Source organism: Gavia stellata, chromosome 17 (assembly GCF_030936135.1).
Source record: "Gavia stellata isolate bGavSte3 chromosome 17, bGavSte3.hap2, whole genome shotgun sequence".
Lineage (NCBI taxonomy): Eukaryota > Metazoa > Chordata > Aves > Gaviiformes > Gaviidae > Gavia > Gavia stellata.
The window spans coordinates 20,517,958-20,533,933 of record NC_082610.1 but is presented as its reverse complement, the minus strand read 5'-3'; the positions used below and the strand labels follow the sequence as shown (position 1 = coordinate 20,533,933).

At 50.8% G+C, this 15,976-nt stretch overlaps 2 protein-coding genes across 4 annotated transcripts in view; both read left to right on the top strand.

Annotated features, from left to right (window-relative positions):
- The window catches only part of PHRF1 (PHD and ring finger domains 1), a 36,669-nt gene extending 32,757 nt beyond the window's left edge, over positions 1-3,912 (top strand). For 2 of the 3 annotated variants that reach the window (XM_059825804.1, XM_059825805.1), the window contains exons 16-18: positions 265-525; positions 1,655-1,783; positions 2,983-3,912. In XM_059825804.1, coding sequence (XP_059681787.1) covers positions 265-525; positions 1,655-1,783; positions 2,983-3,117 — 525 coding nt within the window. In that variant the 3' untranslated portion in view covers positions 3,118-3,912. The remainder of the gene's footprint in view (positions 1-264; positions 526-1,654; positions 1,784-2,982) is intronic. The other variant, XM_059825806.1, reaches the window with a different exon arrangement.
- A 3,448-nt stretch (positions 3,913-7,360) lies between these two features.
- LOC104254480 (malignant fibrous histiocytoma-amplified sequence 1 homolog) lies at positions 7,361-15,622 on the top strand. Its single transcript, XM_059826048.1, has 10 exons — positions 7,361-7,379; positions 8,428-9,307; positions 9,927-10,218; positions 10,650-10,836; positions 12,386-12,576; positions 12,680-13,167; positions 13,766-13,923; positions 14,681-14,840; positions 15,299-15,369; positions 15,474-15,622. Exons 1-10 carry the CDS (start codon positions 7,361-7,363, stop codon positions 15,620-15,622), a joined length of 2,595 nt encoding a protein of 864 aa, XP_059682031.1.
- Positions 15,623-15,976: the final 354 nt, after the last annotated feature.

Sequence of the window (15,976 nt, the reverse complement as noted above, 5' to 3'; positions counted from 1 at the left end):
CCCTGATTGTGTTCAGGCTGTAAAAATTGGCCCCGTGGCATTGGTCCGTGCCATCAGTCTGTGTTGTCCACCAGTTAAAAGGTGAGCGGGGCTGGTGCGAGCTGCTGGTGCACAGAGACCTAGCTGAGGGCTGGGATGTTAGCCTCCCTGATTTAAACTGGTAATGACTTGCCTGTTTGAGTGGATAAAAGGTGCTCTGAAAATCCTCATCTGATGCTCTCTCTTCTAAGTACAAGCATTTACGAAATGCTATCTGTTTCACAGGTGTACTGTCAAAATATACCTTTGACGCCACCTCTACCCTCAAGCCTTCCCCCCTATGCCCCTGTCAGCCAGCCCACGGTTCAGTTTATCATGCAGGGTAGTCTTCCAGCGCTTGGCTGCATGGCAGGACAGAGCCTGACTCCGGAGCCGGGCAGCCTGGCTACTGCATCTGAACCAGGAATCCAAGCTGCTTCTGTTGGAAACGCGGAGGAAAAGATCAAAGCACCCAAACCTCCAGTGGATAAAACGAAAAATGAGGAAGTGAGTGAATGCTATCGAGTAGCAAACACATAACATTAGTGAGCTGTTTATTTGATCTTTTAAAGTTTGGGGGTTTTCAACTTTCTCTGTACTGTATTTTCCCAGCCCCTGTTGTCACTGTTGTTTTTGGTGACTGACTGTGCTAACCCAGGAGAGGCAGGCAATCCTTTCTTTGAATTCTTTTGGGATTTACTCCATTTGATGGTTCTAGTTTCTACTGCTTCATAGCAATAAGACAGAGAGGGATTAAAGCATCTAAAATGCGTTTTTAGAGTTCTGAAACTTTCTTGCATGAATGTTTGGAAGGGGCTTTCCAGAAGCCAGAATGTCTAAATTTCTCTGAACACCTGGTTTTCTCCTTTCCCCTCCAGCTTGGAAATTAATGTCAGTTCTCATAACAGTCCTGTAGAGAGGTAGGACTGTATCTTGCTGCTTATCAGCACTGAAAATGCAGAGATAGTAAAATACTTTGGAGATTTTGCAGTGCTAGTAGTCCCTTGCTGCTGAGTTTTGGGTTTGCTGTACACACCATCTGCTGTAAGCATAGTGGATGTTAACACAAGAACAAAAACTTCTTAGCCAAGTATTTTACTTTCTACCACAAAACAAGAGAGTAAGATACTTTTCCCACCGAACCTGCCGTTTATGAACAGCAGTTTTTATGAACTTGTTTTGATAGAATATGTTCTGATGTCGTCTGTAATCCTGAATTTATAGGCAACTCTGCAATTTTCAGAATGCCTTTAGAGCTACCTGAAGCTTTATATTCGTAGGTGTGACTTGCTGCTTTTAGAATCTGATGCCTCTCGATGGATGTATGTTTACTTCAGAGGTGTTGGAAGGGAAGGAGGAGACCAGAATTAATAAGCGGACATTGTAGTCACTTGCTTAAAACGCATTCTCTAAGACAGAATAACTGTTACGCAAAACAAGGTTCCTCATCATGCGAACTGGTATTTGTTCCCAGATTGCAATTTACAGTAAAGGAAATCGCTTTGAGGCTAGCTTTTACTTGGGTCGTTGAAAGTGTGAAGTGAGTGTTTTCATTGTTAGAGCATTTCTAAGAAAAACAGATTCAGAAAGCATTCCCAAGACAGCACAAGGTGATGAACTTCTCTTTGCTGTGCAGTACATGAAGAAGCTTCACATGCAGGAAAGGGCTGTGGAAGAAGTGAAACTTGCTATTAAACCTTTTTACCAGAAGAGGGAGATTACAAAGGAGGAGTACAAGAACATTCTTCGAAAAGCAGTGCAAAAGGTAAGGTGACAGTGAAATGAAGAGGAGGAGCTGTGCAGATCGTTAAGTAAGTGGCAGTACTTCGGATTGCACTTGCCAGCTTCAGCAATTACATGCCGTAACTGAGTAGCTGATCTTTGGACGCTGACTCGTACTCTGCAGTCTTGTCACGAAGCAGTAGTAGCTTTAAGCAGGACTGAGAGGTGCCATTGATGAGAGCTGTCAGGCTGTTCCTTTTAGAAGATTGTGTTTTCAGTGGTCCAGAACATTGCTAAGCTTAAGCTACCTGAGCCGAAATGTTAACACGGTACGTGCCTTGGGTGAGAATGGTCTAATCTCTCTCATTAAGAGCTTCAGCCAGAAGCGTTGAGCTGTTTCTGATGAGGTGAGAAAATACTTTGTGCGTTAATTCCTTGAGCATCTGTGGTGTCCCTGAACTTTGGAAGAGGGCCTTGTAATTTGGCTGATGTTGACTTCTGTCTCAAATCTTAGTGCTGACCAGGTCATGGCTAAAAAAGACCTGATCAGCAGGTAAATGTGGTCTTGTGAGAGTGAGTAATGCTCTTGCGGTCAAGGCAGTTAAACGATACCCCAGAGAACTGTATTCTCTCCCTGCTCTGCATTCTTGCTATCATCCGTCATAAATCAAAATTCCTGAGATAGCGGCTGCAATTTCACATCTTCTACGTGACCCATATGAACCTTAAGTGTGGTTTGTAGGAGAGCTGAGCAACACCAATTGCTGCTGAGGTCACTGTGAACTCTTCTCTGAACACTGATAAAGTTCTTTGTAGGGTCCGTTCTTTCTCCCGTATCTCAAAATGGGCCCTCAAAACTGCCAGATTCTTTTAATCTGAGCATCGCTTCTTCAAAATAGTCAGAAAAATGGGAAATCAACACTTCCTTGATTACCAAGTATTGTGTAAAACTGGCTGGACAGAAAAGCCTGTAGTAAAAATGAATAATTCTGCTTTCAGACATGCTTCTGCATTCAGTTGGTGCTCAGTAGAATAAGCCCTGGGTCTTTTCTGGAATGCTTGAAGTAAAATATTACTCTTACCCTTGTTGAGTTTTTTGCTTTATGTATCCTGCTGAGAGACTCGAGGGCCTGTGCAGGAATCAATTCCCCTGGCAGGCTTAGGGCTTCTCGATCATTTGTCGCCTGCCTGAACTGCTGTAACACTGTTAATTGACCGAATGCTTTTTCTAATCCCTTGTAGATCTGTCACAGCAAAAGTGGAGAGATCAACCCTATGAAGGTCGCTAATCTGGTGAAGGCATATGTGGAAAAATACAAACATATGAGGAAACATAAGAAATCCGATGGTGAAGATACACGGGAAGTGGAAAACTGAGAGCAAGCCACAGCCAGCATGACTTGGACTGAACTTAACTCTGGCTGCAAACAGAATGCCAGAGGGAGTCACAGATCTGCAGTTGCATCTCATTGAACACAAAGTGCAGAGACGCAGGATTATAATAGGACTTATCTGCGGAACCTTCTTTTGAATTGTTTCCATATGGGAATGAACTTGGGGTTTTTTTTGCATTACCTACAGATGTAGAAGTAAATAACAATCAAATGCCTCAGACCAGCAGAGTAATTCGAGGGGAAACACAGAAGAGATTAATGTTTGGGACTCCCGGATTGCTACAGTTTTCAGGGTTACTTTGATCACATTTTTGGGCTGTGCGCCTGTCTTGCTAAAAGTTTAAGCGGGACACCACTTTTCATATACAGTATATTGAGAGCTGTATACTGTTTCCCTTGTGTTTATTTATCAAAATATGGATTGTCTTTAGAAACTTCTGATTTAATACTTGAAATGTTGTATTTTTAGCCTGTTCGATGGTGAGCGAAGCTTTACTCGCTCTGTCATTTGGGGATTGCAGAAATGAGCTAACCTTTATAAATTTACTTCAGAAACACTGCCCAAGCCGTGGTGTTTATTTACATTCTGTTGGAAGTATCTCATTAGTGAAAATTTTAATTTCGGGGTGGGAGACTGTGTTGCACTTCTGTAAATAATGCACTGATGGCTGGTTTTGTGTCTGCCTTTCAGGAAAAAATGAAACAGAAAGCAAGCGTTGTGAATTTTCAGTCACAAGCTGGAGGCATAAGGTTGAACTGATGTACAAAGCAGAAATGTGACAGAATTTATAAAGTTATTTTGAATGGTTTTAGTCCTATAGCAGGTGTCATTTCTTTCTCTTACAGCTGCCTCTTGCCGTGGGTATTCTGTATAAACCTGCAGCCGTGGCTCTTGTGTAAGGAATACTGTGTTTCTGGAAGAGGGTTGGAGCTGGATAAGTAATTGCTGTTCCTCCTCTGTAGGAGGACTGGTTTTCCTATCAAGATGCAGAGGAGGCCAGCACGTGTACTGACTGCATCTTGCTTTCTTTAAAAGCACTCCTTGTCCGCATGTACTGCAAGAGCAACTGATCTTTTGAGTGATCATCTGAAATACAGTCGCTTACAAATACATTCAGCGCCCTTGAGCCTGACAAAAAGCATTATTTCCTATCTAACCATGGTAGGGAGAAGACATTTAACAGGGAAGCTGAAGAGAAAACCACTAAGTTACGACTTAGAAACTGGCTTTCCCTTCAACAGGAACTGAATGTACGTGGCCTCTTAGAGGGTGCTTGGAAACTGCCCTCTTTGAGGATAGTCTTGCTGCTTGTCTTCAAAGAGGAAACAGGCTCTCTAGAGTGAGTTTTATAAAGCAAATAACTGCAGCTCTTCTTTTTATTTACCCGGTGAGCATAGGAAAACTCACAAACAGCGAGACCTTTAATCCCCTGCTGGCGTTCCTAGCTTTTCATGAACTCTGATTTTGATTATAAGATTTTTGTCTGCACACTGTAATTTCGGCTGTGGGTCCAAACAGGTGCTTTGGGGACTTCTTTATTTAAACAAAACAAGCCCATATAGCAGTACTGTCTGGGCTGGCGAAACGCTTCACTCCCGTTATTCACCATCCTACAGTTGTGTTTATGGACAAGCCCTGAGCATTTTGGAGTTACAGAATCACTAAGGTTGGAAAAGACCTGTAAGATGATGATCTTACCAACCATCAACTCAACCCTACCATGCCCACTCAACCATGTCCCACAGTGCCACGTCCACAGGTTCCTTGAACACCTCCAGGGATGGTGACTCCACCACCTCCCTGGGCAGCCTCTTCCAGTGCTTCACCACTCTCTCAGTGAAGAAATTTTTCCTAATATCCAGCCTGAACCTCCCCTGGCAAAACTTGAGGCCATTTCCTCTTGTCCTGTCACTCATCACTTGGGAGAAGAGGCTGACACCCTCTTCTCTGCAACCCCCTTTCAGGTAGTTGCAGAGAGCGATGAGGTCTCCCCTCAGCCTCCTCTTCTCCAGACTGAACAACCCCAGCTCCCTCAGCCGCTCCTCATCAGACTTGTGCTCCAGACCCCTCACCAGCTCCGTCGCCCTTCTCTGGACACGCTCCAGCACCTCAATGTCCTTCTTGGAGTGAGGGGCCCAAAACTGAACACAGCATTCGAGGTGCGGCCTCACCAGTGCCAAGTACAGGGGCACGATCACCTCCCTACTCCCGCTGCCACACTATTTCTGATACAGGCCAGGATGCCGTTGGCCTTCTTGGCCACCTGGGCACACTGCTGGCTCATATTCAGCCGGCTGTCGACCACCAACACCCCCAGGTCCTTTTCCACCAGGCAGCTTTCCAGCCACTCGTCCCCAAGCCTGTAGCGTTGCGTGGGGTTGTTGTGACCCAAGTGCAGGACCCGGCACTTGGCCTTGTTGAACCTCACACAGTTGGCCTGGGCCCATCGATCCAGCCTGTCCAGATCCCTCTGCAGAGCCTCCCTACCCTCCAGCAGATCAACACTCCCACCCAACTTGGTGTCATCTGCAAACTTACTGAGGGAGCATTTGATCCCCTCGTCCCGACCATTGATAAATATATTAAACAAGACCGGCCCCAAAACTGAGCCCTGGGGGACACCGCATGTGACCGGCCGCCAACTGGATTTAACTCCGTTCACCACCACTCTCTGGGCTCGGCCATCCAGCCAGTTTTTTACCCAGTGAAGGGTGCGCCCATCCAAGCCATGAGCAGTCAGTTTCTCCAGGAGAAGGCAGTGGGAAACAGTGTCAAGGGCTTTACTGAAGCCCAGGTGAACAACATCCACAGCCTTTCCCTCATCCCCTAAGCGGGTCAAGTTCTCATAGAAGGAGATCAGGTTGGTCAAGCAGGACCTGCCTTTCATAAACCCGTGCTGGCTGGACCTGACCCCTTGGTTGTCCTGCACGTGCCCCGATCTTTCTTGGCTCTGTTTGCTTCCTATATGAAAGTAAGTGCAGCCTGAATGGAGTCTGAAGGATTGATAACTTTCTTAGGGATTGATAGCTTTCTTTGAAGATTTTGGAACAAAGGCTCACTAAGACTGCAAAAGAATAAGAACTGGAAGAGAAGCTTTAGTTTTAAAGCTAACCGTGTAGCGAGAATATATAGCTAGCAGATGGGTGTGGCGTTGTAAATACAAACGCTGATGATGATTGATTTCTTGACAAAGTTTGGAAACTTTGATGGCGCTGTTAGCACAAGTATGAGAGAGCGTGATCTAGTTGTGAATACACTTAGGCTGGAAACTGGACACTTTTGGATGTATCAGAGGAACAATTCTGGAATAACCTGCCTGCATGAAAAAGGGTAGGCAGCGTGAAAAACAAAGCTTGCCCAAATAATAGAAGCAACTACATTGTTGACCAGGAAGACAATGTCAGTCTGTTTTGTTCCTCAACCTGATTCACCGCTTTAAAGTCTTGGTTAGTGTTAGCCTTGAATTAGCAGTAAAGCTAACAGCCTGTTGCAAGCTATGTTAGGAGTGCATGTACTGTAAGGACTGTTAAATTTCAGTTACCTCTGCCCCTGCCATTGCCCGGAGGAGCAATGAAGCTGAAGACTATACCTTCTGCATGTGCTTTCTCCTGAAGCTACGTGAACAAGAATACTGGTTCTTTCATTCTGTCTACCGTTAAAAATAAATCCAGCAAATTGTAAGCTGCCCCTTGGGAGAGGCAATGAGAAACAGAACCAAAAATGCCTCTTCTGGCGTGTCCTCTAGAAAAGTTTTTCTAGTATACCATGTATACTACTTGCATTCTTTTTTTTTTTCTTCTTCCTTCTGGTTGACCCTCGTGGATCAGATGCTGCTACCTGTTTAAGGGAAGAAATCTTATTTATTCAGCACATGCAGTAGTTTGGTAGTAGCATAACCTCTTGTTAGAGTCGTTTCCCTCCTCTGCAACAGTGGTAACACCAAAAGCTCCTTTAGCAAAGGCTGTAAGAAGTTGACCCAGGAGCTACTCTGCCACCATCGTTGTCTCATAGGTGACCTCCAGAGCTGCTTTCGGGACATACCCATGGCCCTGGTGTCTGGCCAGCAGTGCTTGGGGTGTTGGGAGCTGCTCTGAGGATGGATGGAGAAAGAGAGGGTGGGGTTCGTGGGCAGAGCTCTGGGAGGCGGGGAGCGAAACGAGAGGAGGAAACGAAAAGGGGAGGCCGAGCGACCGGGAGGATCCAGCTGGTGCCACGCTGCAGGGCCATGGCCCAGCCCAGAGCCTGTGAGTAGCTGCCGCGGCTCTTTGCCGCTCTGGTTCAGAGCGGTGGTGGGAGCCCTTTGGGTTGTCTCTCTGATGGCGCTGGAGGAGAGACCGGGTGTTTGGGAGAGGGTGAAAGCTTGCTTTCCTGCTGGGCTCGTTGAATGTCCCCGTTTTAGGTGGTGATGCTGAGCACTGATAATGAGTTGGTCCTGAGCAGGCAGCCTTGCGCAAGGGGATGCCTTGCGCAAGAGGACGCCGTGCTCAGCATCGTCTGGTGAGGAAGTGAAACGAGGGAGAGGAAAGCAAATCTGGTCATGGTCTGCTCTAGTATCGTGTGATCCCCATCCCATATCCCCCTGGCGCTCTTCTCGCCTGCAAACCTCTGTGCTCTAAACACCCTCCTTTTGGAGATGTTCTCGGCCACCACCGAGTCCCTTCTTGTGCGCCCTGCCCTGCGGGGGACCCCACTGTCCCTGCGTTATTCCCCCGGTCTCCCGGGGCTGGGATCACCTCTGTGGGGAATTGCAGCGTGCATCTGGAGCAGGGGGAGGATGTGAGAGAGGAAGTGTCTGAACTTCTTAGCCCTGGTCTCAACGCATCTCCCGAGCCGTGGTCGAGACCTGAGGGTGTGCTGGGTGAGTTGTTTGGAGAGCAGCTCTCCTCCTGACGTCGGCTCTGCCCTCCCAGCCTGCTGCTGCGTTTAGAAACCCGCCGGTTTCGGGGTAGCCACATCTGCGGCTGGAGCTCTCGCAGTGCTTTAATGAGAGCAAAGCTGTTAATGTGGCGCTTGGGCTACAGGTCAACATCTGGTGGGCAACATTTCTTCCTGTGTCTTCAGGCCCAGCCAAGATCCTTGTGCTTCGGCGTTGGTTCCTCTCTTGAGAGGACACAGGAGCTGCTCAAGTAGCAGCTGTGGTCGCGCTGTTCAACCAGCTCCTGGGTTTTGCCTCTGCTTTTCCTTGCCGGCCGAAATGATCCCCAAGTCGTGCAGTGCTCAAGGGAAAAAAGCGGTCTGCAACCCGATGGGTGACAGTCTCTCTTAACCACCTTCCCTGTCCCGTGCATCCAGGTCAGGAGCAGGAGGACGCTTTGCGTGAAGTGACTCTCTCTACCCAGAGGCTGCGCGTGCTGCCTCCGGCAGTCCTGAGCAACCCTGCGCTGGAGAGCCTTGACCTTGACAGGAATAAGCTCAGGAGCATCACCGGCATTTCTAAGCTTTGCAACCTGAAGAAGCTGATACTGTCCAAGAATGAGATTGTGGACTTTCCCAGTGAAATCCAGAGCCTGGTCTGTTTAGAGAAGCTTGAGCTGAATCAGAACCAAATCCGGGTCATCCCGGAGGGGGTTTTCTCCCATCTCCTCAGGCTTAAACACTTGCGGCTGAACAACAACCGTCTCAGTGCCCTCCCCAGGGACCTGGCAGCTTGTCGAGGCAGCCTCCAGTACCTCAACATCTCCAACAACCTGTTCCGGACCTTCCCCCAGCCTGTCCTGCAGCTGGCACACTTACAGGAGCTCCACGTGCAGAATAATGCCCTTCGCCAGCTCCCCAAGGAGCTCTTCCAGGGACAATCCCTGAAAATGTTCAAGGCCAATGGGAACCCCCTCCGGGAGCCGCCCAGTGAAGTGTGCGCTGGTGGCATCCAGCAGATCCGGAATTACTTCAACCAGCTTCAACATGGTTCAGGGCAGGAGGACAAGAGAGTCAAAACCATGTTCCTGGGGGCCTCACTGGCGGGGAAGTCCACTATCTGCAAAAGCCTGAAGCAAGGGCAAACCAAACTGGTGCCCAAGGAAGAGCGAACGGTTGGGATAGAGATCAGCGAGTTCCGGATCGAGGACTTCACGTTTCTTTTCTGGGATTTTGCCGGCCAGCTGGAGTACTACATGACTCACCACGTGTTCATCACCCCACAGGCGCTTGTCATCCTCGTCATCAATCTCCACATGTAAGTGCGGAGCTGCTTTGGAGTCAAAGTAGAGTGGGAGAAGAAAAAAGGGTGTGGGGAAGCTTTCCCCCGTGCGGGTTCACATCATTTCCATTGGACCTTGATGCCTGGTCTTCTCACCACTGGAGTAGCCAGCTCTCCTTCTCCCCCTTTTTGCAGATCACTCTTTTAATTAAGCCACTAGAGCTGCCATCACCTTACCAAAGTCTTCTGTTTTGAGGGGTTAGATGAGCATTAACTCTTTATGTGACAATTGATCCCCATCTAAACGGCTTTGCTTTCTGCCTTGGAAATACCTCTACGAGCTCTCCTGTATCTTGTGGTGCTCCCTGAACGTAGAGGGAACATCAGGCTTGGGCTGTGTGGTACAGAGGGATGCTCCCATCCACAGCAGGGATGGACTCTGCTACACCCCGTAGCTTTAACTGGCTTAGCTTGAGGATGGGAAACTTAAGGATGAGCTTGGACACGGCCCGTGACAGCTTAGGAGATCTGAGCTCTTCTCCAGTAATCCCCTGGGACAGCACAGGGTGCATTGTCAGGCCTGTGCTGGTGGAATTTGGCTGGAGATCTGGAAGGTTAGAGGTGAATTTGGCATTTTCTTTCTCTCTCTCCCCAGGTACCAAACTAACAACAAGACTTTCAAGGAGCTCGTCGGTTTCTGGATCAACAACCTGTCCATGCGAGTCCCAAACTCCGTGGTGCTTCCCGTGGGAACCCATGTGGACTGCTGCCGGGAGGAGGAGGTGGAGGAGAAGAGGCGTGACATCATGGCCAAGATCGTGGCCATGCTGGCAGAGAGAAAAAGAAACCTCGCTCACTTCATGGACAACTTGGAGGGCAGCGAGGAGCCCGAGTTTTACGTGGACCAGTGGGAGAGGCTGAAGGAGATGGAGGGCTGCATGTTGACCGTAGGGCTGAGATTATCGTGGTTCCTTGCTGTCTGTGGTCACCCTGTTATCTCTGGCAGCCCAGCGTGCTACTGGCGATGATGACCTGGTGCTAATGCTGCTACTGCAGCCGCTCCCCGGGGCTGGGGTGGGTGTGGTAACCCCTGGCTGTGACCTGCTGGGTCCTTGTCCCTGCTCGGCGATGGGCATCTCCTCCTGTGGCTTGTAGCAAGTGCATGGGGAGGAGTGTGAGGGGGGCATTTACCATCCCCAGGTGATTTTTTCCGGGAACTGCTGCAGAGCAAAGGTGTGAAGGAAGCGTGCTCCAAAGCTGAGCCAGCAGTGTGTCCCATCCTTGGTCACCTCCTTGGCATTACGTCCCTCCTTTACCGCATAGGCTAAAAGACTCCTCTGGATGTGCTTTTGGCAGGTGTGTGCTTTCTCTCTTCCAGATCTTAAACTTAGTTGCTGTCAACTGCACGGATCACCGTGATATCAAAAAGCTCGAGACCACTATTCTGGAGCACGTGAAGAATGAGGAGCTCTTCCCCGAGGTCGTCCGAGTGCTGCCGCCCGTCTACAGGCAGGTGGAAGCTGCCATTGTAGATATTGCACAGAGCGAGGAGATGGCAGACCACGGTGAGTGGTCCATCGCCCCTGCCACACCTTCCTGGGAGGACCTGCTGTCCTGCGGCTGGGACGGGCTCTCCGGTGCTTGCTGCACCTTCTAGCCCCGCTTGCGTGGTCGTGGGGTCGCTGCTGAAGGCTTAGCAGTGTTAGTGCTGGAGCATTAAGTGCTACCACCCAGCTCTGTCATTATGAGCATCTGCCCCCCAGGCAGGTGCCTAGGGAAAAGCATAGGAAAAGGCCAAGCATGTCTTCACCAGGAGGCTCTGCCAACATCTACCAACCTGTGCTTGGAGGTACCCTGAGTTGACCACGTTGTCTGGTGCAGCTGGTGAGGCCGCACCTCGAATCCTGTGTTCAGTTTTGGGCCCCTCACTACAAGAAGGACATTGAGGTGCTGGAGCGTGTCCAGAGAAGGGCGACGGAGCTGGTGAGGGGTCTGGAGCACAAGTGTGATGAGGAGCGGCTGAGGGAGCTGGGGTTGTTCAGTCTGGAGAAGAGGAGGCTGAGGGGAGACCTCATCGCTCTCTACAACTACCTGAAAGGGGGTTGTGGTGAGGTGGGTGTTGGTCTCTTCTCCCAAGTGACAAGTGACAGGACAAGAGGAAATGGCCTCAAGTTGTGCCAGGGGAGGTTCAGGCTGGATATTAGGAAAAATTTCTTTACTGACAGAGTGGTGAGACACTGGCAGAGGCTGCCCAGGGAGGTGGTGGAGTCACCATCCCTGGAGGTGTTCAAGGAACGTGTGGACGTGGCATTGCAGGACATGGTTTAGTGGGCACGGTGGGGTTGGGTTGATGGTTGGACTTGATGATCTTACAGGTCTTTTCCAACCTTAATGATTCTGTGATTCTTTCCAGTAACGGTGTTCTTTCTCCCCTTTGCCCTATAAGCAATTAAAAAATCTTGCAGGCAGGAGCTCCACAGCCTCAATGCTTCTGTGTAGTTTCCAAACCTATGGCTGGCTAACTTTATTTAATGGCCTGTAGCCCTCCCTAACCCCTTCTCCGTGTCTCCTGTGACTTAGCAGGACTAGCAGGCAGCCCCGGCTCCTTGCTTACATACCTAAAGCAGGTATGAACACCACCAGCACCCGCTGTTGTCTCTGGCTCCCCTGGCCACTGTAGGATTAGAGGATGAGGAGCAAATGCTTTTCTTTTGTGGAGATAAGCCAGGTTTTGTTGCCTGACTAAATGTCGATCTGAGGTTTAACTGGCAATCTGAGGTTTTCTGGCTGGATACAAACCTGCTCTCTCAAACAATGAGAAAAACCCAGTATTATTAGCCTCGTTTTTCAGATGCTCCGTTGAGGTCCTGGCAGGCTGTTGGCACCGCTGAGGCAAGGCAAGACCATGGGAGCCACAGGGTGACAGTGGGACAGCTGAGGATGGGCAAAGCCTTTTGGGCCACAGCCGCTGAGCATTGTGCTGGTCCCAGCTGCTTCCCCAGGGACGGCATGGGTGACGTTGGGTGCTGCTGGTGTTCGTTTGCTCTCCAAAGCATCAGCCTTGGAATGCAGGTGTCCGAGGGATGCATGCTGAGCTCCCACGTCTCCCTCTAGGCATGATGGACCTCCAGTACCTGCTCAGCAAACTCTCCCAGTGCGAGCACCTGGCCAACCTAGGCAGAGAGCTTCTCCAGGACATCTTGCGGTACCTCCACCGCATCGGGCTTGTCGTGTGGTACGAGGAAATCAAGCACCTGGAAAGCACTGTTTTTCTCCAACCTACCTTCCTAATAACTATGTTCAAGGTGAGCGTGGGGATCAGGACCATCTTCTCTGCAGGGCCCAAGCTCCAGAGCTTTGCGGGGCTCCTCTCATTGCTGTCTCTTCTCTCCTTCTCTTCCCACCCAGCTCCTTGTGAGGTACCGCCTAGTCCAGCAACTCGAGAGCATCTCCGTGGACACGCTGATCGGGGAACATGCCACCATCAGAGACAGGTCCAACTGGGTGTGGACCTTCAGGTCAAAGGCAATGCTGTGCCACCGGGCCGTGCGTGCCTTGGTGAAGCACCAGCTCTGTTCGGAAGGGATGTGGCACGTCTTTGAGGAAATCATGGGACACAGGCTTCACAGAGAGAGAGGGAAGCTCTTCAGCCTCCTGGAGCACTTTGAGCTCTGCCTGGAGGTGCGGCACGCCGCAGCACTTAACCCACAGGCCAGTGAGTTTGTGCCTGGAAAGCCGTGGGAGACAACGCGGGGCCAAGGCGAGTCCTGGTACTTGTTCCCAACCTATCTGAACCAGACTGAAGAGGTCTCTGAGGTGTGGGGAGGAGATCACCCCGAGGACCTCCACATCCGTGCCTACTTCTCACCCGAAATACCGGAGGGTTTCTTCCAGAGGTAAGCAGTGGTTTCCAGCCCTCGATGAGGCTGCATGGTTCAGGGTTTGCTCGGTGCAGCGCCAGTATGACTGCCAGCAAGCCCTTGGCTGTTGAGACCGTATCAGCTGAGGCATGAGGCTGAGACTCAGGAGACCAGGGTGGCTTCTTACCTCTGCCATGGATGTACCATTTCGATGTTTGCTGCCTGGACATGAGTGAGGACCACTCTCCTTCTGGTTCACCTTTCATCTGGGATGGTTTTTGGCTACTCTGTGCCCATCCAGGCAATCAGAGGTCTCCCAGTCCCACCTGAGGATGGTCCAGTTTCTACAGGTGCTGGGACTGTTCCAGTTTCTGGAAGTTCTCCTGTCCTTGTGGGGTTCTCAACTTGTGTCCAGAGTTTTATCTGATGGCCAACTCTGGAAGCAGCTCTTGGCTTATGAGGCTGCTCCTGCTGCTTGAGCTTTCAGTAGGACAGGGTCCTCATTTGGTGTCTGCCTCTGTTTCTACTGAAGTTGGGTTCATATCTTTCAAGTCCACCTGGTGCCACGCTTTCTGCCAGTGTTAGAGATAAGCAGGGAGGAGGGTGGTAAAAACCACGGGCAATCTCCTTGCAGGTTCCTGGTGAAAGCTTGCTCCTTCTACTCCACGCACTGGGTGGCCAAGGCGACCTGCCTGCTCGTATGCAATGGCAAACCTCTGCTGATCAAAGAGAATAACCAGAGGGCCTACAGCTACCTAGAGCTCCGGTGCAGAAAGCCGGCAGGAAGGAGAGGTAAGGATCCCTGATCCTTATTTCATGACTCCCAACCACATGTCTCTCCTTAGCCTCCCCCCCTGCCACCTCCACCCCTCTTGGCAGAGCGTCCCAGAAGCCTCTGCCACATGTCCTAAGCTGGCCAGGGTCCACCAGCAGTTCAATTAAAGATTGCCCCTTTCTCCATGCAACCTGGTTGGGATTCCTCTCAAGGTATCACATGAAAGTGATGATAGGCTGGATATTAGGAAAAAATGCTTTCCTGAGAGAGTGGTGAAGCACTGGAACAGGCTGCCCAGGAAGGTGTTGGAGTCACCATCCCTGGAGGTGTTCAAGGAACGTGTGGACATGGCACTGCGGGACATGGTTTAATGGGCATGGTGGGGTTGGGTTGATGGTTGGACTTGATGACGTTACAGGTCTTTTCCAACCTTAATGATTCTGTGATTCCATGAAAGTGGAAAGTCAAGTTTTCAGTCTTCTCATGCAGCAAATGGGTCATCCTTCCCCATAAGGTCCCAGCAGCGTACCGTCTCAGGCAGGGTCTCCAAGTGATAAGCAAAAGGGCCACATGAGTTGGGGAGCTCTTCCAACATATCTTTAAATTCCCTTTGAAGGCTGATGGACCTTGGTTAACTTGAGGAACAGAGCTGGTCCAACCGTTCTGACTGTGGTCTGGTGGGCTGGAAGCCATGCGTGTATCACCACAGCAGCTCCTAGGCTGCCATGGTTGGGTGGCTGTGAGTAAGCGAGACATTCTCCTTTTGCCTGGAAGGTTTCCAGTTTGCCTGGGACTTCCTCATGGCAGTTGTGTCCATCGTCCAGAAGCTCGCCGAGGAGTGGCCAGGGCTGCACGTGTGTGTGAAGACCCCCTGCCGAACGACCGGCTGTCCCGCGGAGCTCATCTGGCCGGACATGGATGGCACAAATGCCATGTACGTATGTGCTGTGCCCCTCCAAGCTGAGGGCTGGAGCCGGGTGGTTGCTACTGCAATGCTGGTGGGGCTGGTCAGCTTCTAAAAGCCATGTGACATTAGTGGCGAAACTCGCCGGGCACTACGTTGCCCTTCTCCTGACCATAGCAGCCCGTGTCCCACGTGGTGTTAGCATTTACTTGTGTGGGAAATTCAAGCGTGGAAAGAAAAATGAGAGTTGAGCCTCTGGGGCTCAGGCAGACAATGTCCACTGCGGCCAGGTGCCCACAAGTCCCCCATTTCACGAAGAGCTGAAGGTGCTCAGGCACCCGGGAAGGCAGCGGCCGTCCCACCAACGGCAGAACCTCAGGTCGGGGTGGAAAGAGGGAGCCTCTTCCATCACCCTGGCACCATCTTCCATGGGAAGTGCTGTGGGCAGCTCCTGCCCCTTCTTCTTCTCGGGGCTTTTTCTTCCGCAGGACGAAGGAAGACGTTAAAACCTGTGGGACCTGCGGGCACCGCTTTGGCGCAGAGCTGCTCCTGCCCAAAGGTGAGTCCCATGGTCCTGGCTTTGTGCCGCAGCGGTGCTCAGCGGGGAGGAGGGCTGAGGGTTTCCTGGAGCTGAGGTGCTGACGGTGTCTCCCCACCCCACAGTGCCCAAGCAGCTGGAGGAGCCCCCGGCACAGCCCCCTCCTCATTATTACATGACAAGCTACGGGACCACCACCAGCGGCCCCAGCAGCATCCACATCAACCAGCAGGTAAGGGGCTGCCCCCTCCCCTTGCCCAGGGTCCGGCACTGATGGCCAGGCTCCTCCTCGCCCCTCGCTCCTGAAATAAGGGGGTGCAGCTGCTTCCAGCTGGGCAGGGGACACCCCATCTTTGGGCAGCCCTCTGGTTACCACACTCCTCCCTGAGCTACCACCACCTCTGCGCCTCAGAGCTGAGCTCTGGGTGCTTCACCTTGCAGTTACTGCCTTGTTTTTCCAGAACATCTCCAGTGAGTAACTCCGGGCCAGCGGGGAGGCACTCGCCGAAGAAAGAAGAGTTAATATTTTTGTTTAGCCAAAGCCAAGCTGTCCTCAAAACGCTTTGCTTGCAAGTCACTTAATGCATGGAAATAAATGCATCAATAAACGCAACCCTTCCTGCGTGGG